At 33.3% G+C, this 16991-nt stretch overlaps 2 protein-coding genes and 1 long non-coding RNA gene across 6 annotated transcripts in view; 1 reads left to right on the top strand and 2 right to left on the bottom strand.

The window, feature by feature from the left end:
- Nucleotides 1-16991, top strand: part of LOC118602968 — an 83949-nt gene that overhangs the window by 25947 nt on the left and 41011 nt on the right. Inside the window, exon 3 of the long non-coding RNA XR_004951055.1 lies at nucleotides 12726-12892. This is a non-coding gene — a long non-coding RNA (uncharacterized LOC118602968). The remainder of the gene's footprint in view (nucleotides 1-12725; nucleotides 12893-16991) is intronic.
- Nucleotides 4724-16991, bottom strand: part of KIAA0408 (KIAA0408 ortholog) — a 30271-nt gene continuing 18003 nt past the window's right edge. For 2 of the 3 annotated variants that reach the window (XM_016157132.2, XM_016157131.2), the window contains exons 3-7: nucleotides 16572-16822; nucleotides 12528-12890; nucleotides 12351-12430; nucleotides 9199-10525; nucleotides 7038-7628 (exon numbers count right to left, since the gene is read on the bottom strand). In XM_016157132.2, coding sequence (XP_016012618.2) covers nucleotides 7455-7628; nucleotides 9199-10525; nucleotides 12351-12430; nucleotides 12528-12890; nucleotides 16572-16706 — 2079 coding nt within the window. In that variant the 5' untranslated portion in view covers nucleotides 16707-16822 and the 3' untranslated portion in view covers nucleotides 7038-7454. Of the gene's footprint in view, nucleotides 7629-9198; nucleotides 10526-12350; nucleotides 12431-12527; nucleotides 12891-16571; nucleotides 16823-16991 lie in introns of all 3 variants that reach the window. The other variant, XM_036221546.1, reaches the window with a different exon arrangement.
- Nucleotides 9686-16991, bottom strand: part of SOGA3 (SOGA family member 3) — a 58736-nt gene continuing 51430 nt past the window's right edge. For both annotated transcript variants that reach the window (XM_016157129.2, XM_016157130.2), the window contains 4 exons: nucleotides 16572-16822; nucleotides 12528-12890; nucleotides 12351-12430; nucleotides 9686-10525 (listed from right to left, as the gene is read on the bottom strand). The gene's annotated coding sequence lies outside the window, so the exon portion shown is untranslated. The remainder of the gene's footprint in view (nucleotides 10526-12350; nucleotides 12431-12527; nucleotides 12891-16571; nucleotides 16823-16991) is intronic.

The following is a 16991-nucleotide window of genomic DNA, read 5'->3' on the forward strand; positions in this document are numbered from 1 at the left end:
AAAGTTATAGTTGAGGATTTTAACACTACTCTCTCAACAACTGAAAGAATTACTAGACAGAAAAACAACAAGAATATAGAACTGAACCACACAATCAATTAGATCTAATAGAAATTTAAAGAACAGTCCATACAACAAAAGCAGAATATACACTCTTTTCAAGCCCCCGTGGAACTTTCACCAATACAGATCATATCTTGTGAGAACAAGTCTGTATTTTGAGTGTGGTGGTGGTTATACAAATTTTCAAGTGGGGAAAAGTACACAGAACCACACACACACACATACACAAATGAATGCAGGTTTTAAAACGCTGATGTACCATCAATTTATTGGTGTTGATTTAGCACTTGTAGCTATTTAAGATGTCATTATCAGAAGACGCTAGGTAAAAGGCTTATGAGGCTCTGTTCTATTTTCCAATTTCCCATGAGTCTACTATTATTTCAAATAAAAAGGGTTAAAAAAATGTGTTTGGTATATGCCAAATGAATGAAAATAAGAAAAATCTAATTTTCTTCATTGCTGAATATTTTGTTGCTTTTATGTAAGCCCAGAAAGAATTACATTTTATATTCAATTGCTGATAGAAAAATTTGTTATTTCTGTGCTTTGAGAGTAAAGTAGTGTTACTATTGCAGTTCCAATAAATTGACCTGGACGTACTAATAGGAAAAGAACAGAATGTTCCAAGGTTGCTCATGGCACAGGCTGGTAGAGAAGTAAAGTTGAAAAGTCTTCAGAAACCCACACATCCAGTCTCTAAAGAAATTATTTTGTTACAGCAGAAATCAGCACTTTGTTTTTAAACTTTAGATTATACTCAACCAAAGGTCATTGGTTTTAAAATGGAGTTTAAGAATTTCTAAATACTCCTATTATGTATTTTGTTTACAAGTGCTGGTTTCCTTTTAGTTCTATTTTCAGTCAATAGGAAATAAGTACCAAATGATCTGTATTGTGAGTGTGATGTTACCATTTTTAAAATGTATACATGTAAAGTGTAATAATTTAAAGAATATTTCCAATAGGAAACACATTATTTGATTTCATACAGGGAGTTGGGATCATAAGCTAGATATTAGAAGAAAATAGAAAGATGATTTAAAATTTTTAGTACATTCATAAATCAGTTGTCTGAGAAAGTTTTACCAGTTAAAATTGGTGGTGAAAAAGATCATAGACCAATCTCTTTACTACTCACCATTTTGGCTTCCATCTAAAAATCATAGGATGTACTTAGAGGCCTATTTTAAATATGAGCTAAAATTTTTTAGAATTGCCAGTGGTCTAATTCTTTATATCTTTCAATGGAGAGAAGCCTAAGAATAATTGTATAAACCATCATTGTTCTTGTGGATAACATTAAAAATGAACTGTTTTCTTGACATTGATCTTGGCAATGATTTTTTGGATTTGACACCAAAAAAAAAAAAAAAAAAAGCAACAGAAGCAAAGTTAAATAAGCAGGACTACATCAAACTAAAAGCTTCTACACCACATAGAAAACCATAAAAAAAAAGGCTGGGAGAAAATATTTGCAAATCATATATCTAATTAGGGGTTAACATACAATGTATATGAAGAACTTGCACAACTCAACAGCAATGAAAAGATTCTCAACATCACTAATCATCAGAGACATGCAAATCAAAACCATGAGTTTGAAAACTTGCTCCTTGACCTATGTATGTGCTGGCTTAGGTGGAGAAAAATGAAGAAAAGATTTTTAATTTAGTGAAATTTTTTAAATGGAGAATTAAAAATGTATAACAATGGCTAAAACATGGGCTTCAATGATTAATCATCGCTTTGTCTAATGATAAACAGTAGTTCACAAAGTTAGCTTATCAGCAAAAACATTTTAAGAGTGAATGCTTTATGAAAGTGAAATTGGGAAAGCTTTCACTATGATAAAATTATAGCAGAATTAAAGTGAGAATTGTATAGAGTTTACTTTATTGACAGTAACATGTTAAAAACTTTAATTCAAGCATGTGTAATAAAAGTTAGCCCACACTTTTTTTTTCCCTTCAAAAAGACCCTTCAACTATTTTTCCCTTAATAAAAGAGGCAGCCTTACAATATTTCATATGACAGGAATCATTTGATTTTTAAACTAAAAGATACTTAAAAATTCTTCCAGTAGTTGTCTCAAACATTCCATTTATTATTTCTTTGGTTGTGTTCTAGTCATCTTGCCTTGTGGATTATGCTTATAAAGTTTGCAAAAGTTAAAAAAAAAAAAGAAAAGAAAAACTATTTCAATTCGCATGCACATTTTAAAGTGGATTTACATTCTCAAAATATAGTGACACTGAAAAGAAATTATTATACAAGGTAAATTCAGGTTGGCTCAATTTTATAAAATAAAATTCAGTTCAGGTGTGATTAAATAAAGACGTAGCTAGGAAAGCTTGTTTTGTTTTTATTTTGATAGCATGTGATTAAAATATTTTAAAGTTTTGTTAATTTATTCAACAAATAATTATTTAGCTTACTCTCTGCTTGGCATAATCGATGAACAAAAAAAGACAAAAATCCCTATTTAAGAAATACAAAAAATTTTAAGTTAAAACCCCCCAAATTTGAAGAATTTTAGATGCCATCAGAGACCTTTAAGTAGCTTTTTTTTCTCTCTCTTTCTATTAGAGAATTTCCTGGAAAGATTCAAGAAACAGTGGTCTAGACGTTTTCTTACTTCTCTAAATACCTAGGTAGTTACTTTGAGAATCAGAAGACTCCTTGAGTGAGTGTGGAAAAAGTGAGCTGATGAAATCGGGTAATCTGGAGGGATATCTGTGTGACACAGATCAGTCTGGGGAACTTCATGCTCCCTTGAATGGAAGTCTGGTGGCCAGACACTGTTCTCAGACACTGATCTTTTCCACTGGACAGCAGTGGATCAAAACTGGATATTTTTGCGGTTAGGGTACCTTTTCCTCTGCACCATGCATCCCATTTCCTTTTCACTCAGAGCTCAGAACAGTTATGCTTCACCTTCTTTTGCTATAATCACCTTACATTTCTTCTTCTTTGACACTATATTCCATTGTCACATACAGTTTGCTCACCCTCTTTGCTCACCCATTTCATATATACAATTTTGTCTGATTCTCTAGGTTCTCCTAAAAATGGTCTTACTATTTGGTCACGTGCCTATTATTTACTTTTATTGAAGAAAAACATTACTTTCCATTTCTGGGGTATCTCATTTTACTCTTATGGTCTATTATATGAAGATATAGATGACTTATTTTATTTATCTGATTACATAAAATTTTAGATCCTGGTAATAGTTATAAGAAAATGACAACAAACGGACATTTAAGAGTGAGTATCAATCTGCAGTTCATCATCTTTATCCTTTTAAATCCTCAAAGTGAGGTCTGATGACCTCCTATCAATTGTTTCCTAAAAATATCCCAGATGAGAGTTCAAGCTACACTGACCCTCTGCTTATTTCAGCCTTCTCCTAGTTGACTACCAACGGGTCCTTCACTTGCCATCCAAGTCTTGTTGGCTCCCAACTTTAATAAAGATCTGGGGTGCTGGGGAAGATCTCGCATTCCTATATCCAAAGGAAATTTCCCTCCCTTACTCTATCTGTATCTCGTAACTTTCCTACATGCTGGTTATCAGGATGGGGTTTTGAGATCTAGTATCTTGCTTTTGCCAGTTTCCTTCCTTGAAGGCTTCCTACTCTGGTCCTGACCCCAGTGTCTGGTCTCAGCTGCTTTATGAAGACTCTCTTTGAGGATGATAACCACCCGCCTTACTCCTGAGCACAGCCCACCCTGGAGTCTGAGATATTGTGCTTTTCCAAGTTCCTCCATTTGCCTAGGAAAGCCTAGTGCTTGCTTTTGCTGAGTTGGAAATGTCTAAATTCATTTAGCTTTGGCTCCCTGGGCTAATCTACCACCAGCTTCCTTTTTAACAAGGTGACATGCTTGGTCTCAGCTTCTCTCTCTTTGCCTGGGATTTCCTAGGAAGAATCTTTATTTCCAGTGATTTGTCTTCGGAATCTTAACAATCTTAAAAAGAAATTATTGGCCCCTTTTTACTCCTACATATAGTTTTCTTTCTAAAATATTGAAAATGGTCCTCTGGCTTTCACTCAAAATTAACGACTTCATTCCAGATGTCATTAACTCAGAGAATCCTGTACTGAGTTCATTGTAACACAAAAATTCTTGCAAAGATTGAAATATACATATATATTTTAAAAAAAGCTAAGTTTAACTGTGTACATATTTGGGTTTAGACTTCGTAAAACTCTCAGCTTTACTGGTAATCACTGTAGAGAAGGAAAATCAAAACTTTCTCTATGTATACAGATGCCATAGCAGGTGTTTCCACACCTATTTTATTTGATAGTTTCCAATTACTGAAGATTTAAATATCGAGGGGTGGTTTTAGTCAGCAAATGTGCCTAAAATAATTTTTAAAATCTTAGTAGGGAAGCCAGTTGTCTTTTTTAGGTCCAGATGTTTTCTCAGGATGACACGGAGTCTAGCTAATTCCTCTATGAAGAAGTAATTCATGTTTTGTGCATGATAATATCTGGTCATCTTCATTATCTATGTAAAAACAAATGAAAGTTATAATTTTTGATAAAGTAAATTATGCAAACATTATTTATATTTTCATATTTGAATTTGACATAAGGCAATATAGAGGACTCATGCAAAAGTTGTGTGAGCACACACGTGTGCGTACACACACACACACACACACACACACACAGAAACCCAAGCATTCCTCTCTGCCTCATTCTTATTCCTTTCTGACATAACCCATAATATCAGTAATCCTCACTGAAATAATATAAGACGCCGCCGCCCCCCAAAAAAATCTGCTATGGAAAACTTCAATTAATACTAGTGTTTCTAATGAAATATTTACAAATCCTTTAAATTCAGCAGAGACAGCATTATGAAGGGTATGGTATTGGAAAGAAAATGCCCATCTGAAGTAGAAAACTATTGAATAAAAATCACAACGCATCCAAAAATATTTTTCAAGGGTAATTTCCATTTACCTGATAGGTTTTTCCATAAAAAATTTATAAAATACTCTAAAAGAGAAAACAGAACATTCAAATAATCTTTGATTTAGATTTTTCATCTTCACAATCAAGAAGTTAGATTAGATGCCAAGTTTTTTTCAGCTCTAATATTCTATGATTTTAGTGAACATAAGAAGATGTTAAAATGTGTCCCAATGTTAAAATCAACTGGTAATAGAAAATGTGGCTAAAAATTGTGAAGGTTGACATTTAACCCTTTTAATGTACAGATAACAAAGATAAGTCCCAGGGAAGTAACACGCCTACCCTCCTGCCCATCTCGGTATCAATGTCACTGCTTCCACCTCTCCCAAATCATCAAATACTTTGCTTTTATTGTTTGTTTTGTTTTGTTTTATTAAAGACTCCAGATTCCTACTCCTCACCCCTGGAAATTCTGCTTTAGTAATTATGGGGTGAGATCAGTAATCTAATTTTGAGAAAGAGATCCTCAACATTCAAAATTGTAGTTAAAGTTCAAAACCACAGATCCATTACAGACTCCCTGGGATACAGTGATGGAGAGGGCCAGGTATGCCTCACAGTTCTTGAATAGGCCCTCCAGTGTTACACAGCAACATCTTCCTAACAGGTGCATCATTTTATACCACAGGCTACCACCTCCCCAGTGTTTGATCCCTTCCGGGTGAAATGCATATCATGTGAGTAACATCACTTGGTATCTAGGTTACTTTCTCTGGTAGGCTTCTTATGGAAAGAGATATTCTTGAAAGAAACAAGAATTAAAAGAGTAGATCTATAGCCCTTACTTACCATCCTGTTCCAACCTCACATTCTAGAAGTTTAATTCAGTTCAACTCTTGGAAACTGTCCTTATTGGAAAGTATGACTCTGTCCATCACCATGCAACAACAGCCTGGAGCTTTATAGGGCAGACCGGAATTTGGAAATGACTTACTTTACCTCATGTCATGGTGTATTATGAAGCAACTTTCTCTAAATTGTTAGAATATATCATAAAGAGAAGGTTCTTTGAATACTTTTATCTTAAGAATTTCTTAACCTTTTTGGTAATAAAAGAAAAGCTTAAACAGACTTACTATCTAATAACATAGTTGGTTTTATAGAGAGACAATGGAGAACAAAGTTACTTCTAAGATCTTCCATGCAGAATTCCAGTCCCCTCAACATTCATGTTTCTGTCATTCTCAATTTAGATTTGATGTGTTCACTGAATGGAAATTGTGCCAAAATACATATTTCTGTCCCTTATGCCAATCATGGCTGCCAAAGTTTAGTTTAAGGCTTTTTTATGTAGCACATTGTAAGAAATATACAATTCAGCTTTCAATGAAATACCATTCCTGATCTTACTTGTTCATAAAAAAGTAAATTAGTCTTTTTTCTAAAATTAGAAAAAAGGTTAGAAAAATGAAAAGGTAAATTACTTACCTCTAAATATGTATGACTCTAAATAAAATAGCAGAACTAAAGCTTACTACAATTTTAACAAAAAAGGTAGAATTCAACATAAATTAATTTCTTGTTATATGTCATATAAAGAATGCTTGTTACTGAATGTCACAAAATAAATTCATTTTTTAAGTTATGTTGTTTATAAGGGAGACTCATGATAACTGGCTCTGAGGCTCAAATATACAGTTAAAGCCACAATAGACTACCAAATCATATAGAAAAGCTTTTGTGAACATTTTGTTTGCTTTAGAAGGCTGATCTGTTAAAACTGACTTTTTTTTTTTAATTTAAAAGAGTAAAACAGGAGATTGATGGTATTATCCTTATATGTGTTAAGAAACTACGAGTTGTATATAGAAATCTACCAATGTTAGATATGTGTATAATTCTTATTTTTCAATGTAGCTGGGTCCAAGGAACTGGTTAATGAATATACATACCTCAAATGCCTTAAGTGGATACCTATGAAAAGGTATACAAAATATAAATAGTACTGTATATTTTCAAAAATTTTAAATAAACACAAAGAATATATAGGTATCATGTTATAATTTCAAAGTCAACACTAGCACATAAATTTTCTTATCTAAATAGATACTAAGGTACTGCCTATTTCAACACGTGCACCTACAAACACATGGCCATGCACATAACCTTGCTTTCTGCAGCTTGCAAGTTAGAATATACAATATAGTACATTGTTTCTACTTAAATCATATTGGCAAATTGATGAGGATGGCATTAAAAAATTCTGATCTAAGAAATCAACATATAGGAAGATAATTATTTCATAGATTAAAAACACTGAAGACTGATGGAAAGTTAAGATTTAAATTGTTTGTCCCAGTAATGTCAAAAGAATACATAAGAGACACGAGTGGCTGCAAACACTCAGAATGCTCTGTTTGGCAAATGGGACTTTTGCAATCTAACAATCCAGGCCAGAGACTCAGACCATCGATGCTTCAGATCTCAGAGGAAAAGCATAGTTGTGGGCAGTTCTCCGCAGGGCAGGGGGTGCCGATGGAGATCTGGATGCCCATCTGGATGGGAGACGGCGATTTGCTGGTCTAGCAGGTCGGGAAAATCCTTTTTCCTGTGAGGATTTCACGGCCACGGATTCCTAAGACACAAAAAAAGACATGCACCTCACTCTACCAGCACCAAAAATGGGCTTAATATTTTATGGATCACAACAATGAGATTAATGTATTAGTATATTTACAAGTAAGAAAAAGCATCAAAAACTAAAAAAGATATTTGTCTAATATTGGTGGTTGTCAATGTTTTAATCAGAGAAATTCACTTTTAATATGGAATGTAGCATTTAATAATCTTGTAGATCTCTCCACACTGACAAATTTTAATACAATGGATCGCTTTTTAGAACTAACTGTAAGTTCAGTACTCAGAAGTTCACGTTAGATAACTTTGATATGATGGAACTACAGACATTTCTTAGTGGGATATTATGTTTCGGTGTTATTTAAAAACAAAAAGATAATTTATAAAAGAAATCTTGTTTCTTTTTTGTCAAGTTATTGATACTTTTAGAGGTCATTGGTGAAAAATGCACAAAACAAATGATTTATCTTAGCTATCTTTTTTTTTCCCATCAAGAACCATGGTTATTGGCTCTCAAAAAATTTGTGATTGCTAATGAAGAGTATCGATACTAGGCATCATGTGATGAGTGAAAATCTTTTCCTTCCCTTCCCTTTTTTTCATTGCTTCCTTCTTTTCTTTTTATTTTAACAGAAGAAAAACAATCTTAGACCCTTGTAATGAAAAAAAATGTTAAACTTTCCATGACACATTTGATACCTTTGGTTCTTTTGACCTTCTTAACAAAGCTTTTGCTCTTTCATCTGAGATAGCCCATGAGGATGGCCTCAATTTCTATGACAGTAACCTGCATTTTCTTTTTCCTTCTTTGGAATTTTATTTTTCTAGAGGATCAGGGGAAGAAGAACTACTTCTAAGGATTATACTCTTGAAAGTAGACTGGAATAAATAAAAAGGATAACTTTATTCAAATACCATTTTTTTTTATAATTCCAATGCTAAAAATTTATACAAATAGAAATGACCTTAAAAAATTTAAGCTATACTTTTTTTATTTCCATGTACTACCTGTTAGCTCTACAAGTAAGGGAACTTTATAATGTACTATTTTAAATGATGTGTTTTACCCATATTCTCATTCATGTGACTAATCCCATGAGAAAAAACATGAATTAAATGCTGGGAATGACTGAACCAGTCATCGCTAATAACTGAAAGTACAAATTATTTTACAAATATATTTCCCATATACTTTTAAAAACATAAACACTTTAAAAGAATAAAATTCTATAAATCAAAACACATATATTCAGAATACTTTTTCAAGTAACTTACAACAAACATTTGATCTTCTTGAGATTCTTAAGCCCATTTATTATATCAATGTTATCCCATTTCAGAATTCTAAAAGTTATAATGTGTTACTCCTAGTCTTAAAAACTATAACAAGTTCACGTTGAGTTACAATACTAAGGTTTATATTTATTCACAAATTAAGGGTTAAGAAGTTGAGAAGATGACAAAACATGTGCCTACATTCTATTTAGATGAACAGGCAATGGATTGAACTCTGACTCATGATTAAATATGAATGCAGTTCTACCAAAATGTATTAATTGCTTTCTCACCTCTGTTATCTTTTTCCAATCTATTCCTTGCTTCACTTGCTGTACCCCACACATAGATGTCTTTCGCTGAAGTTCTTGTTCTATTTGGAGCATTCCCAAATGGTGACTCAATGTGGCCTCACCACCAACATCAGAATTACATTTGGTCCAATTATCTTGGAAGCATTTAGAATTTTGCAATGCAGATTCCGTTGACATCTCATAGGTTTTCAGCAGCTTTTCCACAACACCATAATTTGACCTAGGATCAGCTGATCTTGGTCGGCCAGATAAATTACTTGGTTTCCAGTCATGCTCGTGGAACATACCCCTATAATTGCTAGGATTGATATGTTCCTGCATTTGTCTGACTAGGCCTGTTGTGGATTTTTTGGTGGTATTATCAGGCACATTTTCCCTAGGTACAGTCATGTGGGCACTGGTTTTCAGAATGTCAGACACATTGTCATTTCCTGATATGTTACCTGTAATTAAGGTACCACAGGGCTTAAGATCTTGAGATGATTCTGAATTGCTTGGATTTTGCTGTATTGCATGACAGTTTCTATCTGTTCTAAATACGGTTCTATTAAATTCATCAGTCTTTGCTGCCAGCTTTTCATTCCTAGTAGTCCTATCAAAGCCACAACTGAAACTTCTAAGTGGGCCACTGCTCTGTGTCACCAAGGAGCTATAGTCATTGCTTAGATGAAGGTCAGGATGAGATTTAGCAGGGTGATCTAGTATTCTCTTTTCATATTTTGACTTATTAGGAGTAGAGCAGGTTTTCTGAAACCACAAGGTAGAGGGGCTGTTTTTTGCACCTATCACTGTGTCGCATGACCATATACCCAGTCCAATATTTTCATTACATGGAGGCTTGTTATCTATTTTGTCTTCTGGTGCCAAAGAAGAAAACATAACACCATCTTTCAAAGTCTTCCCTTCATTTAGACACAGTGTAGACATTCCATCATGCCTCAAAAGGAAATGAGGACTGCCATTCCTTTCACCTTGACCCTCATGGTCCATCCAGCTGTTGTGGTCTAAACTTTCCTTCAAACTTTCATGTGCTTGTTCAGAATATGAGCTGGGAAAATTTCGAGATGTGCTTCTTGGTGGAGGAACAGGTGGAGTTTCATTTCTTTGTAGATCAACTGTATCAGTTCCACATTTTTTCATAAAATTGCTTTGCATCATATCAGTACAGCTCAGATTCCTTTTATTTTCCTGCTTTTCATCTTCTAAATTGATTGGAAGAATGTACTGGCCATTGTTGATCATGTGGTCTCCATGAGGCAGATTAATTACATTTGGAATTTCTTGGAGAATAGAATCTGACTTCATCCTAAACATGGCATATTATAAACATGGTATATTAGTGATAACTTTATTTAGAACAAGTTCTTAAAAGAACCCATGGCTTAAGCAATAAATGTCTGCTACAGGAAAATTAGTCGCAATTTCCTGAAATGTCATTTTTATATAAATCCCCTAGTCGAAGCCTTCAAGTCTTTTTTATTGTAGGATAAAATCCATCTCTCACTGTTGCATTCAAGGATTTACATACTCTAATCCAAACTCTTTTCAATCTTGTCCTTTTTTTTTTTTTTTTTATCCAAAACTTCACTTATACCCAGATTAGATCTTGTAGTCTCTTGGGTGAGTGCTACTGGCGTTCTCATTTCTATCGGTTTTCTCTAGCCATTTCCTTACTTCAGCTCTGCCTACTGAATTCCTATTCAGTAGGAATTATGTCATGTAAGCTCAAGTTCCTCTCCCTTGAATTTGAAATAACATTCTAAGTAGTATGACAGAAATACGAATAAAAGTGCAATGAGATATGAGTAATATTAAATGGAAGGTGTCATTTGGGCTTGAAAGAAAAGTAAGAAATTTTTTGATGAGTAAACAGCATATAGGCAAAGTGAGCTGCAACAAACGCATTATGGTATTTGAGGAACAATGAGTACTTTGGCATGGATGAATTACCAAGCAGAGTGGGGATGACAATGGAAAATGAGAGAGAAACATTAGATTAAATTGTTATGTCTCTGAGGATTTATTAAGGATTTTGAACATATTAAGGATTTTGAACTTTTCCCTAAAGGCCATGAAGTAACAAGGAAAACTTTATATCTGGTATGATTTGTAAAACAAAATTGGCAAGTAAGTCTTTTCTGAGGTCAATCAAAATAAAACCTAAATATATCTGCAGTAGGGATTTACAAATTAAAGTTAATTAATCATATTGATAAATATCAATCATATTTAAATGTCTTCAACTGATAAAATATTATGAGCTAGCTTACAATAAAGTGCAGGTAAATACTTAACAGAAAATAATAGTAGGCAAAAGCTAAATGGGCAAGTAGAGGCCAAAATTATATATAAAACATGATTAGATAAGAAAATCTATTGTAAATTAGTACAAAAATTCTCTCTGAGCTTCCTAAGAGCTAAATAAAAATAAGGATACACATTGCTACAGCTTTCTAACAGAAGCATAAAAACTTGCTAGGAGATAAATGTTCACCTTAGAACAATCCATCTTTACTTATAGAAAATTCCAATCTATTTTTTTAATTTAGCTAAAACTTACTTTTATAAGTACAAGGGTGTTTCTGAACTGAAACAGCATTTTTATAGCATTGTATATATATATGTGTGTACATATTTACAATATATTGTTCTGAAAATTATGTGTTTCCATTATATACATAAAAATATAAAGAAATAAATGACTCTTAGGTATAAAATATTTCAATAGAACATCATTATGTATTAAAACACCAGATATGTAAATCTGACATAGTCTAGTGATGTATTTAAGTGGATTAGTCTAGTTGTATACTTTTCCTTGGCCAAATACTCAAAAAGAAAAAGAACTGCATTAGAAAGTATATATTAATTTATTATGGAGGCTATTTAACTAAACACTAAAAATGTATTCCTAATAATCAAATTACAAAGAGAATTAGAAGATTTACTTTAAGAATTAGAAAACAGAGAAATATATAATTAAAGATTTTATCTCCTAAGAAACCAAACTTTAATAACTCATTGTTAATTCTCATTAACAAAGTGTAAAGAGGTGGCACCTTAAATTCATTAACTGAAAACAGTATTTTTCTTGATTTTCTAACACAATAATCAGAGATGTACCAGCCTACCTTCTGTGGTTAGACCTCTTTCGAATTTCCTCTTGAAAGCTGCATAATTCTTCACTAACTTTGGCAAGTTCTTCAAGAGCCTTTATATATATAAGTAATAGCGTGTTAGCACATTGAAATGTTGGAAATGTAAATATTTCTTTAGAAACAGTTCTAGGCCAGTCACATCTTACTTACTGTGTTGAGGGCAACAGAACAGCCTTTGTTCACTTCCTCAGAAGTCCTCAGGTCAGGCCAGACCTCACAGCCCTTTTGGTTGTCTGTGGCCAAAGGATCCATAAATCCTACTTTTGCTTTTTTTGTTGTTTTTTGTTCCTTACATATTTGATTTTCTTCACTGAGTAAGCTCTGCTCTGTTTTATTTTCTTTTTCCAGACCATCCCTGTGTTTCATCTCTGTAAATTCACACTGTCCTGAATTGAGGTAATTTGGAGAAGATTCCACTACTTTATCTTGAATGGCCTTCTCAAGATCAAAATTAATGACCTTAGCACGTTCCTTCATGTTGATTTTCCTCCGAAGCTTTACTTCATGGCAAAGCTGTAAGTAAAACAAAGATAACACTTTTTTCTACTCTAATTCACTTTGTTAATTTTTTTGACACTAAGCACGCTGTTTTGAGTCCTCTTTGCCATATCACTATATACTACCCCAGAGTGTTAATGCTCATACCTCTGAATAGTGCTTCTAAAATCGGGATTAGTCAGAGCAACTTTGATAAACCATTAAGACTGTTTTCAGTAGGTCAAGCATGGATGGTAATTTCTGTCTGAGTAGAAATCAACTCATTCAAAAGTACAATAAACCTGTATCTATATATAGGCGTCAGTGTGATATAGAAGCACTATTACAGAACTGGAATGACCCCAATCCACTACTGACCACGCTAATTGCTTTCAGTGAGAAACAAGACTTCAACACTAAAGTCATGTTTTTGAACATATGATCCATCTGCATGCCAACATTTAACTATCTAAATAGCTGACAATCTCATATAGTCAGTTCATTCCGCTCTCTAAGTAGACATTTGCAATCAAAGCATATCTCCTTTGGGAGTTACATTGGTAAGGGCTAGGCAATACCAAATGCCACAGCTATACATATTCAAAAAGTTTCTTGTCCTGATTAAAAAAAATGTGACCTTATCCCATGTGATATAAAAGAACCCTAAGGCTTTGATCATTTATTTCTCTATGTTAAAGTAGATTCCAAATTATTTCTTGATGAGAACTTAGTTTAACCTATAGGCACTAATGCAGCTCACCCCTGAACTGAGGAAATTAGTGACTTTCTCTTCTGGCTTGAATTCTGGGAGATCTTGTCAAATTTCAAAGGAGACTATCAAATAACTATTAAAGCAAATGTCTACTTTTTACAGCCACAATCTATATTTGAACTACACTTATTCCTTATTATTTAAGGAATAACAGATTTATCACTTCTCAGTATTTACCTAAATCTCATATGAGAGAAGCACTATACATAGTTGATGCCTGAAGGACATACAGTGCATTTATTTCCCTAGATACTTATAAATCTATCTTTGGATGAAGTCAGGATAGCATCAAATTGCAGTCATGAATCAACTGCTTTGGCCCCTGTAAAATTACTTATACTGAACTGTTATGTGAATTATGATTTTGGCTGACCTTGAGGATATTTTAAGCGGCAACCCTCAAAAGTACCATGTTAAATCTCAGAATGCTGTCGGTGATATCCTTTTTTTGAAGAGTCAAGGGTGAAAAAAAATTGCCTTAGTTTCAAAATCAAGGATAGATGTGCTACTCCTGGGAAATAAGTTTGCTTTGTTTTCTGAATATTGAGAAATATACATCTGAAAATTTTTGTGTTAGTTCCTAGAAAGGTAGATTTGCTACATTTTACATATGATCCTTCCTCTTGTCCTTCTCTTCTTTCTCTTTTTGCTTTAGCATACTGTACCTTATGCAGAATTTTATATACCATCATAAATTCTCTTGGAAACTAAAGTGAGGTATGAATAAACAAATAACATAATGTTATAGATAGAAAATTTATTTTTCATAAGAGAATCTGTGTTATCTGGTACTCAGCCATTGTCAAGGGTTATCTAATCATTTCAGCAAAGATGATAAAGCAGGAAAGATTGCAATGTGATTAAAAAAATAAATTCTCAGGCATCTATGGACTCTGTGCAGAGTTTCTATCTAAATTATTCCAGATTTCAAATGATCAAAGTATTACATATTTATTTCGCAATAGCAAATACAATGACTATGGATAGTGGCTGAACAGAGAACCATTAACATCTTAATACCTAACGCTGGAAACTCTCACTGGATAATTATTATTTAAAATCACCAGAGTTACATGTGTGTTCCCAGAAATCTACAATTTTCTAATACATGGTTGAATAATTTGCATCTGATTTAATACACAGAACTTAGTAATAAATGTTGAAAAATACAATGGTATGTTATAATATTTCCAAGTGTTCATTTTAAATTTTAGTTTAAAACAAATTGTCCTGATTCTCTGCAACATGTGAGAATATTTTCCTTCTCTTTTCCTCAATCTTTTCTACTCCCAGCACTGTTGTCTGTAAGAAGCATGTATCTTCTTAAAGTCTACAAAGCTGGGAGTAGACAAAGAAATCTGTGTTAGTATAATAAGGAGAGCACAATGCTAGTATTCAGGCATTAAAGAGCATCGTCTATGGTATTCTGGGTAGGCACATTATCTAAACATATTCCCCAGTTATGGAGCTGTATACTGCAAGCAGCAAGACATAAATAGCTCTACAGACACTGTTTCCAGGTGAAGAAAAAGCATTACAGTTCTTTTGTCTCCTAGATACAGAAAGGAACAGTATTTCAAGGGACTATCATCCTAAGTATAAAGTATGTTTAACGCCTGCTAATTAATAAGGTTAATGTTTACCACAGGAGGAATCTACAGAGCTGTCAGAATAATTATTTTACAGTGATAGATTAAATCAGACAGCAGACTGTTTTTGCTACATGGCTTAAACAATTGGCTAGACTAGTCCTGACTCCCTTATTGTTTTGCTTGAATGTTAGAATTATCTGAAGCTGTTACCAGACCTTACAAGCCTTTAGGAGCCAATGACCCAAGACTTCGGGTTTCTAATTGGAGTTGTGGATTATTATTTGACTTAGGTATCTCCTTGTTGATTCAACCTGATCTCTGAGTGGAAGAATTAAGAGACTGAGAAACACATTTTCCAAACTGTAGAGGGAAAAGCAATGGATTCTCCTTTCAATTTCTAATCATATACTACATGCCTGCCTTTTCAGCTCTATTTTGGAGGAATAGTTAAATAGCTACTCTTTTTTTGACTTCTTTCTTGTAGCATGCCAATTTGTATTTTATTCACAACTAATTATATGGCTATTAATAAGAAAAAAATATTTGCAATATAAACACATAAAGCATCAGTTTTGATTGCCTTTGAATAAGGCCAAGGAGTCTTAAAATAATTATTTTGGCAATTTGCACAAAATCATGTAACTCAATACCACGGATGTTACCAGAAGAAAGCAAGGTAAGTATAAATACTTTTCAGTTGGAACGAGCTTGAATATGCATCAACGAAAACATTTAAAGAAAAGATTCCAGGCCCAACGAGCTGAGAAACGGTTATTGGAGATAAAATAACTATTTGTATCAGAGACCTGTCATTTTTCATTACCCCTTTCCTAATAAATGTGCCAATAAATGTGGCACACCCTACCAGAATAAAAATCATGTCCACTGTCATTTTCTGTTTGAGATATGACACTCCTTTTGATTATATCGAATTATCTAGAATGTAATTACCTTTAGTAAACATTATTCATAAATCATCTCAGAAAAAAATCTACATTTTAATGTCCAATTATAATTTTGCTAATACATGTTTCACTAATCATGTCTTTAAATTTTCCTCCTGGACCCAGTATTTGAAAACTCATGCAAAATACATACCTTACTTTCGATACCAAGGCACTCCAGTCAGAAGATAATAAATTGATATGCTTTAGAGTGACTTTTAAAGTTCTTAACTTTCATACATGGCTACAAAATAAGCCTAGTTCCTATGTAAATGTCTAGTAAATATCACTGAGATATGCATCTCTTAAGTGGAATAAACAAAAATAGTTTATAACACAAACAAACTTCAAAAGAACTTTCATTTTGATCTGTAAATTTCCAATGTATTTGAAACAAATCAACTTATACCTCTTCTATCTTTTTCTGCATGATCTTCCATTGGCTTTCCCATTCCTTCCGTTCATTGTCAAACTGGTCCAGTAACTCCATCTTTTCCTTGTGCCAGTCAGTCTCTGTGTTCTCCCATTGCTTATGCAGATCCATGGCAACCGTGTGTTAGTAGAGTGGTATTTCTGCTTGTCTCTGCCTTCTCTTAACTGTTTCTTGGAAGCTTGAAGTTGTTCTACTTGAAGCAGTCTCACTTGCCTTTAAAATAAAGCCTAACATAAACATAAGAGAGAGTTCCAAATTCATGTGCTTTCTGGGAATATTTTATCATGTTATCAAGAACCATTAACATAAACTATAGGAAAATTAGACATAAGAGATCTACTTAAGAAGAAACTAAAATAGTCAAAAAATAAGTATTGTCCAAAGTTTCTTTTCACT

Source organism: Rousettus aegyptiacus, unplaced genomic scaffold, assembly GCF_014176215.1.
Source record: "Rousettus aegyptiacus isolate mRouAeg1 unplaced genomic scaffold, mRouAeg1.p scaffold_m13_p_1, whole genome shotgun sequence".
NCBI lineage: Eukaryota > Metazoa > Chordata > Mammalia > Chiroptera > Pteropodidae > Rousettus > Rousettus aegyptiacus.